This window comes from Sus scrofa, chromosome 7 (assembly GCF_054392235.1).
Source record: "Sus scrofa isolate SSC_HxYL_T2T_F1_AM1 chromosome 7, Sscrofa_HxYL_maternal_Yorkshire_Landrace_v2.0, whole genome shotgun sequence".
NCBI lineage: Eukaryota > Metazoa > Chordata > Mammalia > Artiodactyla > Suidae > Sus > Sus scrofa.
Window position 1 is genome coordinate 28,296,932 of NC_139389.1, and position 15,381 is coordinate 28,312,312.

The following is a 15,381-nucleotide window of genomic DNA, read 5'->3' on the forward strand; positions in this document are numbered from 1 at the left end:
CTTGCCGAGATCAATTTTGATGGAAAATGAGCCAGCTCAGCAGCCTGCCAATCATTCAGCAGAAATTTGCAGAGACCTCATTCTATGCCATGCCCTGGGCGAGATCGCCAACCTCTGTGAAAAATGTAATGTCGGGGGGTGGGTGCGGCTCTGTCTGGTCCTGTGGGGCATGCAGTTTGGGCATCTGACCCAGTCTGGAGGGATATGAGAAGGGGGCCGGGAAGGCTTCCTGGAGGTGGTGACATCTAAGTTGGATTCTGAGGGCTGAGAAGTCAAGCCAAGAGAGTAGGGGTAGATGAGGATGTTGGAAGCAGAAGAAAGAATCTAAAAGGCCCAGAGGCCTGGGGCAGGACGGAGCACATTTGGAGGCACAGCATATAAGTCATCATGTCTGGCATGTGGACTTGGAGGTGGCGTGGAAGAGACGGGGCTGGCATTTAAATGGCGTCAGTTAAATGGCGTCCTGTTTATGAAGGGATGGTCACAAGCCTGCCAGCATTCCAGGTCACTTTCTTTTTAAATGGAGTGCCCTCCTATTCCATGTAACTTTGAGAAGCTCTGACCTTCCCCAGCACTTCCGAGGCTTCCTAGGGCTGTTGTCTATACGGTCTGGTCATTGCCCACCAGATCTCTCCCCAGAGCCAGTCAGCATGGTGGTGGCATAAACCCGTTTCTGAGAGCCAAAGATTCCACTACAGTTGTGGCAAGACTTGGCTTGGGGCTGGGAGGTGCCAGCTGTTGCTGCCCAATCCCAGAAATCCTACCCCTCCCCATGCTGGGCATGAATCCAGCCTGAGCCTGAGCTTCTTCCACCAACAGTTCACTCCTCAAGCTAGTGGGTGGCAGAGCTGAGATCTTGACTTCGGCTCCCTGGTGGTACAACCTTGTTCTGAGGACCCTCCACCCCTGCGCTCAGGGGTGGGGAATTGGGGGATGCGAGGATCTCAGGACACCTCCAAGCCATCACCCCCACTCCTAGGTGCCCCAAGCTCTCACTGAGCCCTGCCAGCCCTCTTTAGCATGACCCCTCCCCTATAAGCCCCTCAACTGCCTCTTCACCCATGAAAATGGCTCCTGATTATCCTACTTGGTCCAGTGGGACCCCACCACTTATGGCAACAGCTCCCAAAATAGCTGGACCCCTGATCTCAGCTGTGGCTATAACGTCCCTTCTGGAGGACTTCGGAATCCATGGGGGGCATGTTCAGTCATGCCTGGAAACCGTCCCCTCTTGCCCTGTGTCTAGACCTGTAACCTGTGGACTCTAATCCCAAAGGCAGTCCTGTTCCGCAGGCAGCTGGAGCACAAGCAGCCTGACTGTGGACAGGGAGGAGAGGCCTACAGACAAAGGCGGGGGGCGGGGGGATGAAGAGTGAGGAAGCACCCCCTCTCTAGGGCTTTTTTCTATTCCCTATCCCCAGGCTTCCAAGGCCAGTGAGGTCCCTCCTACTTTCCTGCTCTTGGGTCCCATGAGATACCCTGTATTTGTACAACAATTCTTATTTGGGACTCAAGTCAGCTCAAGTGGGTCTTGCAACCAAAGAGTATCAGGTACATGGTGAGAGCTCCATGGGGGACCATATAATTCTCCAACTTTTTATGGAAGTTCCTGGGCTAGGGGTGAAATCAGAGCTGCAGCTGCAGGCCTACGCCACAGTCAGAGCACCATGGGATCCAAGCCACATCTGTGACCTACACTGAGCTCACGGCGGCACCACATCCTTAACCCACTGAGCGAGGCCAGGGATCGGACCTGCATCCTCGTGGATGCTAGTGGGGCTCATATCCCACTGAGTCACAACAGGAACTCCACTCCTGCAGCTTTTGAGAAGGAAACGGGGCACTACTGCCGACTACACTGGGGCTACAGCTATAAACCGGGATAACACAGGCGAACTAGGCTCCATGTTTCCCCATCTGGAAGTTACAAGAGAAACACACGGGGCACGTCCATTTCATCTTGTTCTTCAGGTACTCCGGAGGGCACATCAGGCAGGGATTGTCATTTTCTGAGACAAACTCAGTGGCAGAAAGCTGGTCCGAGGTGGTGCGGGAGTGGGAGAGGACTCGGGCCAGAGAGTGGACACGCTTTCCTGCATGATTGATGTGAAGCTAGAAAGCTGATTCTGGCTATTGGAGAAGGTCAGGGTTGAGTTTCCCTTCCTTTCTTCTTGATGAATGGGAAGAGGCCTGTTCTTTGAAATGTGGATTTTCCAAGGCCAAGGGGACTGGTGCCATTCCAGGAATGTGCTACTCTGTGGGCGGGACAGGGGGCAGGGACCTGAGGGAAAGAGTCGGGGGAGGCCTCAGAGCGACCCACGCACGTAGCCAGATGGATGGGGGTCTCGGGAGCTATAAGTGGCCAGGCCAGGGCCATTGCCCGTGTCTCCAGCCATGGTGCTCGTAGGGCTGCTGCTGCTGCTGACCCTGCTAGCAGGTGCACGCCTGCTGTGGGGCCAGTGGAAGCTCAGGAACCTCCACCTCCCACCTCTGGTGCCCGGCTTCCTGCACCTGCTGCAGCCCAACCTCCCCATCTATCTGCTCGGCCTGACGCAGAGACTCGGGCCTATCTACAGGCTCCGTCTGGGGCTGCAAGGTGAGCGTCTGCTCCCGCCCCGGCTCCGTACAGCCGGGAGGGGCCCTCTCCCCACTGATGTCCTCGTCTCCTCTCCCCCAGATGTGGTGGTGCTGAACTCCAAGCGGACCATTGAGGAGGCCTTGGTCAGGAAGTGGGTGGACTTTGCCGGCAGACCCCAGATACCATCCTGTAAGGGGTGGGGCTCTTTCCTGAAGGAAGGGGCAGGGGCTGCAGGAGGCGGGGAAGGTCAGGTCCGTGACTTCCTTGGTCAGTTCGACCCCCGCCCCCAACCCCTACTCACAGACAAGCTGGCGTCTCAGCACTGCCCCGACATCTCGCTAGGGGACTACTCTCTGTTCTGGAAAGCTCACAAGAAACTCACCCGCTCAGCCCTGCTGCTGGGCGTCCGCAGCTCCATGGAGCCCCGGGTGGAGCAGCTGACCCAGGAGTTCTGTGAGGTGAGGCTGGACCCCCTCAGCCATCCTGCACCAGCTTCCCCCTCCTGGCAGGCCCCCTACTGAGTTCATGCTCCTCCCCACAGCGCATGAGAGCCCAGGCGGGGACCCCCGTGACCATCCAGAAGGAATTCTCTGTCCTCACCTGCAGCATCATCTGTTGCCTCACCTTTGGAGACAAGGTCAAGGCTCTTGCCTTCACATGTGCCTGGACCCACCCCTCAGCCGCTGCCTGACCTTCTCCAGGTCCTGATCTGAAAGGATTTCCTCCATTTCCGGCAGGAGGACACCTTAGTGCATGCCCTTCACGACTGTGTCCAGGACCTGATGAAAACCTGGGAGCACTGGTCCATCCAAATTTTGGACATGGTTCCCTTTCTCAGGGTGAGGAGGTGGAGCCCCGGCCCACAGGGTCCTGAGAGAGAGGGTGGCGGTGGAGAGCAGGGTTCCTTCCCAGCAGCGACACGCTCTTGCTCTCTGCCCCAGTTCTTCCCCAGCCCTGGCCTCCGGAGGCTGAAGCAGGCCATAGAGAACAGGGACCACCTCGTGGAGAAGCAGCTGAGGCGGCACAAGGTGGGAGCCATGCGTGGACCCCCTCAGCCCACAGCAGCGATGCTACCGCCCCAGAGCTAGGTGGCTTCTTTGGCATCCTGCCAGTCCTGGACCTGTTGCTCCCGGCCCCCGAACCCCCAGGCCAAGCCAGGTACTCAGACAAGGTCCCCCTCTCCTCCCCAGGAGAGCATGGTGGCCGGCCAGTGGAGGGACATGCTGGACTACATGCTCCAGGAGGCGGGGAGGCAAAGAGTGGAAGAGGGGCAGGGACAGCTCCTGGAAGGGCATGTGCACATGTCGGTGGTGGACCTTTTCATTGGTGGCACTGAGACCACAGCGAACACCCTTTCCTGGGCTGTGGTGTACCTGCTTCACCACCCTGAGGTACGTCCCGGGGCAGCAAAAGCTGCTTCCCCGCCGCACGGCCAGGGCAGCAGGAAGCCAGCTCGCTTTACCCCGATGCAGGCTGTGTTGGCGGGAGGGGGTCAGGTGGGGCTGCGGTGGGCTGGGAGGGGGCTCCCCTAATTGGCACAAAGTCTCCTGTGAGTGGCTCTGAGGAACGCGTGAGGCCGGGCAGCTGGGGTTGGCTAGTGGCAGGGCTTGGACCCCAGACTCCAGGCTGGCCCCCATTTCCCAGATTCAGTGGCGGCTGCAGGAGGAGTTAGATCGTGAGCTGGGCCCTGGAGCTGCGGGCTCCCGAGTCCCATACAAGGACCGTGCCCGGCTGCCTTTGCTCAACGCCACCATTGCTGAGGTGCTGCGTCTGCGGCCCGTGGTTCCCCTGGCCTTGCCACACCGAGCCACTCGGCCTAGCAGGTGACTCTGAGGAGCAGGGGTGAGGGGGTTGGCCCACTGGGGTCCTGGTGGCCTCTAACTCCACCCTTCCCTCAGCATCTTCGGCTACGACATCCCTGAGGGCACCGTTGTCATCCCCAACCTCCAAGGTGCCCACCTGGACGAGACGGTCTGGGAGCAGCCGCACGAGTTCCGGCCAGGTGTGTGGTGGGGCGGGTGCCCTTGGCACGGGGGCAGCAGAGGCCAAGCGCCTGTGGCCACTGAACCTGGGTCTGTCCTTTGGTCCACAGACCGCTTCCTGGCCCCTGGCGCGAACCCCAGTGCGCTGGCCTTTGGCTGCGGGGCGCGAGTGTGCCTGGGGGAGCCGCTGGCGCGCCTCGAGCTCTTCGTGGTGCTGGTGCAACTGCTCCAGGCCTTCACGCTGCTGCCGCCCGAGGGCGCCCTGCCTTCGCTGCAGCCCCATCCGCACAGTGGCATCAACCTCAAGGTACAGCCTTTCCAGGTGCGGCTGCAGCCCCGGGGGGGGAGGGGCGAAGGCCCAGGGCCCAGGTGAGCACCTGTGACCAGTGACCCTGCAGGACGCACCCCAGTCACGTGCTTCAGTTCCTCCTTTTATTGCTCCCGTACGAACCCCTTCCCTCCCCCCTGTAAACATGGTGCTGTGAGATCGCGGGTGGAGAAGGCTTCCGCTGGCAGCTGGATGGTGAAGGTGGCCCCTGGCTCTTCTCTCAGCGCAACCCCTCAGTGCTCGGCAGTCGTGGTGGGCGCTGGAGCGGGGAGCGGCCGCTCAGCCTCCCCTGCCCGGGGGCCGGAAGCTCCTTGGTCTCAGCTTCATTTCCGTGAAGGGCACGGAGAACTCAAAGCCCTTCCAGTAGTACCAGCTCACTCCCTGGGAAGGGGTTTGTTGTGCGAGTCAGAGCTGGACGTCCCATCGGCGCCCACTTCTGCCCCACGCTGGGGGGACGGCTCCCAGACATCTATCCGCCTCCCTCCCTCTCTCCTTCATAACCATCAACTGCAAAGGACTGAGGCCGAGTCCCGAGCTGTCCCTTGACATCCAATAAACCACCTCCTCGAGATAACTCGGTGAAATTGGCCTTACAGTTTCGCGCCACAGACAAGGGCCCTGAGGCACTGAGCGGCTGGGTAACGTGTCCCCTCCTGCGTGTCACACCCAGGCAGGCTGAGACCCACCCGCCTGCAGCTCTGAGCTGCACCCCCCGTGCAGCCTCTCACCTGGTGGTCCACCGTGCTCCCATAGAGCCCGTTGAGGTTGGCATAGTGGCAGTTCCGATACCACCAGGCCCCACGGTAAGAGACGGCACAGGAGATGAGCAGGTTGTTGGGGTCTCGGTCACGGGCGGAGAAGACACTGCCGCTGTGGTAGCTCATGGAGTCCCCTGGGTAGAGGGCGGACGGAGCAGTGAGGGCCTCTCCTCCCGCCTCCTGACCCCTCCCGCCTCCTGCCCCCTCCCGCGCCTCCCACCCCGGCCCTCACCTGCGGTGCCATGGTAGCCTTCCAGGTGGAGGCGGTAGTGCTCAGCGGCCGAGTCGACTTGGAAGGACTCGTACTGGGCAAACACGGCCTCCTCCCCGGCCCGCAGGTCCACCCGCAAGGAGTAGTCGCCGGCTTTGGTCAGGCTGTGCAGGGCCTCGTTGCCTGGGAGGGACACGTGTGCTCTTACCAGCGTCCTGGTGTCCACAGGGCCCCCATCTCTTCCCTGGCCCCCTAGCCCCCAGTGAGGCACTGACCCAGCCAGAACTCCCCAGAGATGTTCCCAAAACCGTGGGCGTAGTCCTCCCAGTCCCTCCAGAAGTCCGTTTTTCCGTCCATGCGGCGCTGGAACACCTGGGAAGCAGGCGGGGGCACCGTCGGCCTGCGGCTCCTGGCACAGCAGCCCTGCCCTGTGCCACCCCGTGCAGACCCCCCGGCTTCCGGCTGCCACCCACCAGCCAGCCGCCCCCATCGGTCTCCATGTCACAAAACACGTTCAGAGGCCGCTCGCGGTTGCCGTTGAGGAAGATGGTGGTGGTCCTGGAGGTGCTGACGCCGTTCTGCATCTCCTCCCCACAGTCCCGGGGGAAGGGGATCCGCAGTCCGCCTGCGGAGAGGAGACTCGGGCCAGTCCTTCGTCCAGCCCCTCGACCTGCTACCCTCTTGCCCCGGCCGCAGGCCCCAGCGCCTACACGTACCAGTGGTGAAGGAAGTGGACACGGGCGGGGTGAAGCTCTCGCCCCACATGGCCCGGAGCCAGGCACTGTAGGGGGTGGAGGGAAAGAGGCCCTGGAGCCGGTGAGAGGTGACCCCTCCTGGGAGCAGGATCTCCTGTGGGACAGACAAGGGGCAGGTCAGGGGAGAGGGGAGCAGGGAGCAGGAGGGGGAGCCCCACCTGGAGAGGCAGAGGCAGCGCCTCCTGGACTGGAACCTGGCAGGGGCAGGGGTGGGGCACCTGGGTCTGTCCGCCAGGGGTGTTGAAGGTGATCAGGTAGCCAGTTGGGGGGACTTGGGGAGCAGTCCAAGTGAGCAGGACTGTGCGGGGGGTCACTTCCTTGGCCTCCAAGTCCTGGGGGGCCTCCAGCCCTGGGAGGGAGAGGAAGGAAAAGAAGATGGAGATGGAGGAGCCCCACCCTGGCTCTCTCGCACCTCCTCTCCCCTCCGTCCCGGGCACCTCACAGGCCTCACCTGTGGTGAAGGTGATGCTAGCTGGGGAGGTGAGATTGGGGCCCCGAAGGCCACGCAGGGTTGCTGTGTAGTTGGTGTGGAGTTCAAGGCCGTGCAGGGGATAGTCCACGGCACTGCCGGGGGCTGACCCCTGTAGAGAAGGGGCTGAGGGTGCGGGGTGGGCCATCAGCACCTGCAGGTCTGTTTCCTGCGCGAGCCCAGCCTGCCCTCTGCTCTGCCCGCCCTGAACGAGGCCCCTCCAGAGGCCTCAGCCCTTCTGCTCACCCCCTGAGGCTGTGACCTTGACGTCATAGGTATCCACAGGGGTCTGAGGGGGCTTCCAGTGCAGCAGGGCGGATCCCTCCGTCAAGTTCAGGGCACGCAGCTGGGTGGGGCCGTCAGGAACTGGGAGAGGGGAGGGGCTCAGAGCTGTTCCCCGGCTGCTCTCCTCACCCCTCACCTGCCCAAACCCTGCGGGACCTCTTGTCCGCCACTGGGGCCTCCACTGCCCCTGCCCAGCCCAGGTACACTCCGGTACCCTCATTTTCTCCCCTGACTTCCTGCCCACACCCCAGCCCCTCTCACCTGTGGTTAGGAAGCCAGTGAGAGGCTCGCTCTCCTCAAAGCCACGCATGGAGACCACGGTCACCTCGTAGCGAGCGCCTGGGGTCAGCCCCTCGAGTTTCTGGGTCCGGCCTCGGCCATCCACCTGCACACTCTGCGGCTCCCCTGCAAACATGCTGGGCGTGGGAGGCGGCCCAGGGAAGCGAGGAAGCAGGGCGGGCAGAATGCAGGGCGAGGGAGGAATGGAGGGAGTGAGGACACGGGCAAAGGGGATCACCTCCATCCGCCAGTTGGTAGGAAACTTTGAAGCCGTCCACTCTGGATGACGGAGGCATCCAGCTGACCTTGGCTGAGGTCTCCCCAATTTCGCTGAATTGGAGGTCACGGGGGCTCTCCAGAACTGAGGGGAGGGGCGCCAGGAGTGATGGTCAGGGCGTGGGGCAGGAGGTTCCTGGCCCAGGTGCCCCCCTCTTCTCCCCAGGCCCCACGGCCTCCAGACATGCTCACCGCCACCCCCTTTCCTCTAGACTAGAAACAGAAGCCACTGCAGGCGCCAAGCTCCCCACCACTCACAGCGTCTCCTCTGGCTGAGGCACTGGGTCCCACCCTACGCAGCACAAAGACCCCCACTTTGGGGCAGCGTGCGTATGAGCCCAGCACGGGCCCTACCTGGGCTGAGGGTACGGGCTGTGCCCTGGATGCTGTCGGCCTTGTGGGGCCCCCGCAGCCCATACAGCGTGAGGGTATACAGGGTCCCTGGACGCAGGTCCCGGAGCACCGCGGAGCGCCGCGTCCCTGGCACCGTCAGCTCCCGCTGCAGCAGGGGCCGTGGATGTGGCTCCACGGTGCTTGGGGACGGGACCCCAAAGCGCAGCAGGAAGGAGTCAAATGCCTCGGATGGGGCCTCCCAGTTGAGCCGCAGTGAACCGGTGGTCACGTCGGTCACCGACAGGTGGGACAGGCGGGGCCCTGACTCTCCCAGGCTCTGACCAGCGGGAGCCGGCCCTGCAGAGTGTGTGGGAGAGAAGGGTTTGGAGACAAGGAGCCCAGCTAGGTGACCGGGGCAGGTCCCTTCCTGCCACCCCACCCCACCCTGGCCCCGTTTCCTCATCCGTAAAATGGAGCTACTGGGGGGCAGAGCGCAGAGCCGGGGCTACAGGCTTTTTGTGCGGGGTCCTCCCTCCACGGCACCCTCCCGTCCTTTGCCTATGGTCACCGCTTCTGGGCACCCCCCTCGGCCCCTCAGTTCCAGATTAGAGGCCAAGATACAGAGCCTGCCCCTGGTACCTGTCGTGCCCTCGGCGGAGACGGGCCCCAGGCGCTTCCCTTCGTGGAGCCCGTGGAGGAAGAATGTGTAGGAGGTGCTGGGCTCCAGGCCTGACACGAGGACCTTGCTCTGGTCGCCACCCACGAGCAAGGCCTGGGGCTGCCCATCTGCGTCCTGATACTGGACCACGAAGGAGTCAAAGGGGCCCTGGGCCACGCGCCACGAGAGGCGCAGGGAGTCCGGGGACACCTCACTCACTGCCAGCGTTCCCAGGCGGGGCCCTTCGGGGGGCTTGGGGGCCTCTGTGGCCAGGCGCCAGGGGGCTGGCGTGTCCTCTTCTGGGGCTGTGTGGGAGAAGCCCCAGGAGAAGCTGAGCAGGAGGTGCAGTGGGGCCCTCCCCTCCATCTCACCCTCCAGAGGGGATGCAGAGCTGGCCCGAGGCTGAGGGGCCAGGGGAGAGAGGAGGGGGACGGAGGCTCTCCTAGCAGCTTCTCTTGAATCTGCCACATCCCTGCCTGGGCGCTGACTCCTGCCACTCCTCGGCCTCTCTGAGCGCCAGCCCAGGGGCCCCGGGACCCTTTGTGGGGCTCCTTTGCCGCCTGAATACGGCGCCTGCTCCCCCCCCCGCCCCATGTCCATCACGGCCCCCTCTAGATGTCTGCACAGGCCCTACTGCCCCCACCCCAGCTGGGAGGCCTGTGCCAATGGCTTGAGGCGGGACCCAGTCCCTCCCTGAGCTCAGGGCACATGGTCCTCCCAGCTGAGAAAAGCTGGCAGTGGACCTGGCTATAGCGGACGCAAAGGGCGAATCCTGGCAGCACCCCCACCCGTCTGGCTGATCTGAGGTGGGTGTTGGGAAGTCTGGAGAGGAGCCACTCCTCTTACTTTCCATGCCGCTTGCCTGCTTTGTTTTCCAGTAATTTTCCATTTGAGAAAATACTCCTGACTCATCCACGGGAGGGGGGTTGCCTTTATCTGGGCAAGGCCACCTTGCCCGGAGGTAAGAGCCTCTCCAGCAGAGTAACGGGGTGCAGCAGCTGGCAGCACTGGGGTTGGGCCCACAGCTCGGGACTTGCTGTGCTGCCTCTCCCGGCTCCGGCTCTGACGGAACCCTCGATCCTCACCATCAGCTCTGGCCCCGCTGCTCCCCCCTGTCTCCCAAGCCCTGGGCAGGGCCCCCTCACCCCTCTGCCTTACCCACTCCTGACAGACCCTCAGCACCGGCACGAGGAAACCCACCCAGGCCGGTTTGCGAGGGCCAAGCAGGACTGCTCACCTGTCACTCCCAGGACAGGGACGGGGCCCAGGCGCTGTCCTCCTTGGAGCCCGTAGAGCAGGAACTTGTATTTCCTGCCGGGCTCCAGGCCCTCTATGGTGACCTCCCTTTGGTCTGCAGCCACAGGCACCGCCCGGGACTGCCCGTCTGTGGTCCTGTACTGGACCATGAAGGAGTCAAAGGGGCCCCGAGCCACCGTCCATGAGAGGCGCAGGGAGTCTTGGGTCTCAGCTGTCACTGTCAGCTCCCCCAGGCGAGGCGGGGGCTGCCGCTCCTTCTCCAGGGGAGCTGTGGGGAGGGTGGGGTGGGGGAGAAACCTTCAGTCAGGAGCTGCCCTTATCTCAGCCCTGGAAACTTCTGGGAGGAGGGAGGGCCTGGGAAAGGGTCACTGAAATGTGGCTGCAGGGACAGTCACTTGGGGAGACAGGCCTGCTCCGGCCCTGCCTGTAGGTGGGAGCCCAGTCTTCTCCCAAGGCCAAGGCCCAAACTCCTTCTTGCCCCCTCCCTCCCCTCCGTGATCAGGGCGCAGTAAACTCATAAAGGTTACCTCGTGAGAGAGGGGTGTCTGGGATTGCAGAGAAGGGCCTCAGTTTCCCTCTGACCCCCAGCCCCCAGAGCAGGAATGTGACCGGAGCTGAGAAAGGCTCCCAGAGGGCGTCTGGGTTGTCAGGGAGACACCCCCAAACAGTCAGAGCTGAGCTGGGCAGCCAGCCAGGCTCATGGGCTCCCATGGCCCCGCCATAAACTCCCCCCTCACACACCATCAGCCCAGCCCTCCTTTCTCTCCACCTGCTTCCCCAGCCCTGCACGACCACCACTAGACCACGGTGGCTGGGAGGGCGGGGGCGGAGGAGAAGCGGGGGGCAGACGGGAGAGGACAGAGGGCAGAGCAGACCACAGAAGAGACCTGTCTAGGTGGGTGTGGGTATTGACTGATGGGGGTTGGAGAAGCCTGTATCCAGTCTCACAATGAGGGTTTGGGGAAGAGAATTATGGAGTCTGAGAGCCCCAGGCCCCAGCTGTCTGTGTGTCCCATTCTTGTCTGGCCAGGGTGACTCAGTCCTGGAGGTGCCGTAAGGGTCAGCGACCCACCTCCACCCCTTCCTTGGGGGGCTGAGTCATGGGCACAAGACACCTAATTTTTCCATAGACTCTTCGCAGCCAAACCCTCCCATATTTTCCACTTCTTGCCATAGAGCCGGAATGGGGGGGGAGGATGTGGACGTTTGCTGAACCCCAGCAGAGAGTATTCACAGCCATGACGCAGGGGTGGAAACTGAGGTTCAAGGGAAAGAAGTGGCTTATCCAAGGCCACACAGCTGGCAACCAGAATTTGAACACAGGTTCTACTTGGCTCCAAAATCTGAGTTCGTTTTATTATATTACCAATCAGTGAGTGAAGGAAATAATGCATTTTAAATGCTCAGAACAGTGCCTGGCATTTAGTAGGGACTCAATAAATATTTACTTTCGGCGTTATGATTGTCATGACAAGGCTAAGGACCGGAGAATAAACTTTGCAGGAATTCCCCGGGGCCAGCTCTGGGGGATCAGATGAAATGCAGTCCAGGAAAAGGCCAGGAAGCAGTGGGGGCAGGAGTGTGTGGGGGGGAACAGGGGGACACAGCTCACCTGTGCTGCCCTCAGCAGAGATGGGGCCCAGTCGCTTCCTGCCTGCCAGCCCGTAGAGCAGGAACTTGTACTTCTTACTGGGCTCCAGGTCAGAGACGGTGACTTCGCGCTGGTCTGCGGCCACAGGCACCACCTGGGGCTGCCCGTCCCTGTCCTTGTACTGAACCACGAAGGAGTCGAATTCGCCCTCGGGGACTGTCCAGGAGAGGCCCACGGAATCCAGAGTCACGCCTGTCACTGTCAGCTCCCCCAGGCGGGGAGACGGTTTCGTGTCTGGGACTGGAAAAGAGAGAGGTGCATGGAACGTGACAGAAACAGACGCAGACAGAGCCTTCTTGGGATGCTAGGGCTCTGGGCACTGGGGGGTGGGGGTGGCGGTGACCAGGGAGAGGGTCAGGAAGGGAGGAGGCAGAAGAGTAGAGATAAGAGAGGAGCCAAGAGGAGTTCCCAATGCAGCTCAGTAGTAACGAACTCTACTACTATCCATAAGGACACAGGTTCAATCCCTGGCCTCGCTCGGTGGGTTAAGGATCCAGCATTGCCACGAGCTGTGGTGTAGGCTGGTAGCTGCAGCTCTGATTTGACCCCTAGCCTGGGAACTTCCATGTGCCATGGATGCGGCCTTAAAAAGACAAAAAATAAAATAAAATAAAGAGGAGCCGAGGAAGAAAGCAAGTGTCCCTGGGGACGCAGGAGAGGTGAGAAGGACGGGAATGAGAGGCACGGAGGGTTCTCAGGACCTGGATGTAACTAGATGTAACCCCAGAGCTCAGTAAATCAACGGGTCTGGGGTGTGGAGCACAGAGACGTGAAATTCCACCGGGGAGTGGAGGGTGCTCAGGAGGTTCCAGGGGCAAAGGCGGCCTCCAGCCCTCACTCACGGGTCTTGGCATCTGCAGACACTGGGCCGTGCCGCTTCTCATCCTGGAGTCCAAAGAGGAGGAACTTGTACTTGCGGGCCGGGGCCAGACCTGAAACCGTGACCTCTCGGAGGTCCCCGGCCACGGGCACTGCCTGGGGCTGCCCCTGGGCATCCCTGTACTGGACCAGGAAGGAGTCGAAACGGCCCTGGGCCACGGTCCATGAGAGGCCCACTGTGTCCGAGGTCACAGCTGCCGTGGCCAGCTCCCCCAGGCGGGGGGCCACGGGGGGCTCTGTGGTCATGGAGGCTGGAACAGAGCAGAGGAGGTTGAGGTCAATGGCAGGACCCTGGGCATGAGAGGGAGTGCTGTCCCCAGGTGGTGAAACGAATGTTTGTAGCAAACTTTTCGAACTGCTTCTTGAGTCCCAGGCACCGCTGTAAGCAGTTTGCAAACAGTGTGCTTAATGCTCACACGACAGGTGAGGCAGATGCCACAATCATTATCCCCTCCTTGGGCGGGATCTGCAGCACAGAGGTTAAAATCCCCTGCAAACCACACAGTCAGTACCGTCAGGGCAAGACTCAAACTCGGAGAAGCTGGTTCTGCAGCCATGTTCCGAGCCACTAAAATGCTCGGTCAGCAAGGCTAAGGAAGCCACACATGAACAACCGAGCAAATCTGCGGTTCCAGATCAAGATGGGAGGAAGAAAGCTAGACTGTATGAGGTGCAGGCCACACGCCCAACTGCCCCTGAACAGTGTCCACCAGTCCTCACTCAACCCAAGGCGAGGCGGGGACATCGGACCACGTGAGAAAAGAGATGGACCAAGAGTCCCATTTTGAGGGGTGCTGAGACCCAAAGGGGAAACCAGAGAGCGGCATAGGGACCCTGGGTCAGGGCTGCCCCCCACTCACCGGTCATGCCCACAGTGGACACGGGGCCCACGCGCTGGCCGTCGTGGAAGCCGTACAGGTTCATCTTGTACTTGTGGTCGGGCTCCAGGCCCTCAACTGTCACCTCACTCTCCTCGCCCCCAACACGCACCACCTGGGACCCGGCCCTGCCCTTGTACTGCACGGTGAAGGAGTCAAAGTGGCCCTGGGGGACCGTCCACGAGAGGCTCAGAGAGTCCGGGGAGGATCCTGTCACCGTCAGCTCCCCCAGGATGGGCTCCTCGGGGCGTTCCGTGGGGCTGGGGGTCTCCTCCATCTCCGTGGGGCTGGGGGTCTCCTCCATCTCCGTGGGGCTGGGGGTCTCCTCCTCGGCAGCTGAGAAGAGAGACACAGACAGGGTGAGCCAGGGTCCCCAGGAGATGTCCTGGGGTCTCCTCCCACACTGTGACCCCCACTCAGGCCCCAAGGTCAGTTCAGAGGAGCCCGTCCTTGGGCCCCGGTGGTCCTGGTCAGCTGGCAGCTCACAGACACACCCAGAGCCTCCGGGCTCAGCTGCGGGGACCAGGGCAGCCACCAGCATGGCTCCCAGAGGCCGTTCTCTACCCGGGAGGACCCGCCGGTCTCAGGCAGCCCAGGAACTGGGCGGGGGGAGGGCACAAAGGGCAGCATGGCTCAGCCTCCAGCAGAGGGGCCTCCTGAACCCCAGTCACCCACCACCTGAGAGAGGCTGACCCTCCCATGAGGCCCCACCCTGGGGCTTCCAGGCTCCACTCACTGGTCACCCCGATGACAGAGACGGGGCCCACGCGCTGGCCGTCGTGGAAGCCGTACAGGTTCATCTTGTACTTGTGGTCGGGCTCCAGGCCCGAGATGGTGACCTGGTCCTCGTGCCCCGGGACCCGCACCGCCTTGGGCTGTCCGTCCCCGTTCTTGTACTGGACCAGGAAGTGGTCAAACTGGCCCTCGGGGACGGTCCAGGAGAGCTGCAGGGACTCGGGGGTGGCGTCCGTCACGGTCAGTTCCTCCAGGCGCGGCTTGGTGGGGGGCTCGGGGGCCATGGTGATAGGGACTTCGGTGGTCATAGCTTCATAGTCTGGAGCTGGACAGAGACACAGGGGACAGATGAGGTCTCCTCGGTCCTCAGTGCAGCATACTATGGGCTGTATTACAAAAATACAGTAATAAGGACCAAGATGTGTCTGCCCACGATAGCTCTAACTCTTGTGGTTTTTTTCCTTTTTAGGGCTGCACCTGTGGCATGTGAAAGTTTCGGGCTAGGGCTCAGATGAGATCTGTAGCTGCTGGCCTACACAACAGCCACAGCAATGTGGGATCAGAGCCTCATCCGTGACCTACCTGCAGCTCCCAGCAACTCCAGATCCTTAACCCATTGAGCGAGGCCAGGGACAGAACCACATTCTTATGGATGCTATGGGTTCTTAACCTGTTGAGCCACAATGGGAACCCTCTAACTCCTCTTCTCTCTGTTCCCTTTAATGTCAGACTTCCTGTCACCTTGTCCTCAGCTGCTCTGCCCTCACCCACTACCTACCCAAACCCTGTGTCCTCTCCCTCTCCCCCTAGTGCCCACCGCTTCTCAGACACAGTACCCTGGGCCTCCCTCTACTGGGTCTCGTTGGCATCTCGCTCCCTTTGGCTCTTGTCTTGGCTCCCAGACAGGTCAGAACCATGCATGCACACCACCACCACCCCACCAGGAACCTGGAATCTTCCTGGACCGGTTCCTGTCTGCAGCTGCCGTCAGACTCAGAGTATCTTCTCACTCCCCACACCTGCAGCCCCACTGCCCCTCTCTGGGCCACCCTCACTCCTCACCTGGTTA

At 61.8% G+C, this 15,381-nt stretch overlaps 2 protein-coding genes across 7 annotated transcripts in view; one reads left to right on the forward strand and one right to left on the reverse strand.

Moving 5' to 3' along the window:
* Positions 1 to 2,323: 2,323 nt before the first annotated feature.
* CYP21A1 (cytochrome P450 family 21 subfamily A member 1) lies at positions 2,324 to 5,462 on the forward strand. Of its 3 annotated transcripts, NM_214433.1 has the most exon segments (10): positions 2,395 to 2,596; positions 2,678 to 2,767; positions 2,882 to 3,036; positions 3,120 to 3,215; positions 3,316 to 3,417; positions 3,520 to 3,606; positions 3,769 to 3,969; positions 4,223 to 4,401; positions 4,477 to 4,580; positions 4,671 to 4,933. In NM_214433.1, coding segments are annotated over 10 exon segments (1,479 nt in total).
* The window catches only part of TNXB (tenascin XB), a 59,572-nt gene continuing 49,161 nt past the window's right edge, over positions 4,971 to 15,381 (reverse strand). For 3 of the 4 annotated variants that reach the window (XM_084966770.1, XM_084966769.1, XM_084966771.1), the window contains 18 exons: positions 14,314 to 14,637; positions 13,560 to 13,913; positions 12,663 to 12,950; positions 11,782 to 12,060; positions 10,150 to 10,437; positions 8,894 to 9,217; positions 8,276 to 8,611; positions 7,884 to 8,006; positions 7,628 to 7,771; positions 7,328 to 7,447; positions 7,064 to 7,207; positions 6,831 to 6,961; positions 6,574 to 6,706; positions 6,331 to 6,482; positions 6,133 to 6,229; positions 5,879 to 6,040; positions 5,617 to 5,780; positions 4,979 to 5,269 (listed from right to left, as the gene is read on the reverse strand). In XM_084966770.1, coding sequence (XP_084822896.1) covers positions 5,168 to 5,269; positions 5,617 to 5,780; positions 5,879 to 6,040; positions 6,133 to 6,229; positions 6,331 to 6,482; positions 6,574 to 6,706; positions 6,831 to 6,961; positions 7,064 to 7,207; positions 7,328 to 7,447; positions 7,628 to 7,771; positions 7,884 to 8,006; positions 8,276 to 8,611; positions 8,894 to 9,217; positions 10,150 to 10,437; positions 11,782 to 12,060; positions 12,663 to 12,950; positions 13,560 to 13,913; positions 14,314 to 14,637 — 3,665 coding nt within the window. In that variant the 3' untranslated portion in view covers positions 4,979 to 5,167. 4 annotated transcript variants of the gene reach the window in all.

Bases quoted from the DNA above. Each gene is read 5' to 3' on its own strand.
- CYP21A1 (XM_005665806.4), top strand. From the start codon at position 2,395: ATGGTGCTCGTAGGGCTGCTGCTGCTGCTGACCCTGCTAGCAGGTGCA. The intron at 2,597-2,677 runs GTGAGCGTCTGC...CCTCTCCCCCAG, and splicing joins GCTCCGTCTGGGGCTGCAAG to ATGTGGTGGTGCTGAACTCC. The intron at 4,581-4,670 runs GTGTGTGGTGGG...TTTGGTCCACAG, and splicing joins GCCGCACGAGTTCCGGCCAG to ACCGCTTCCTGGCCCCTGGC.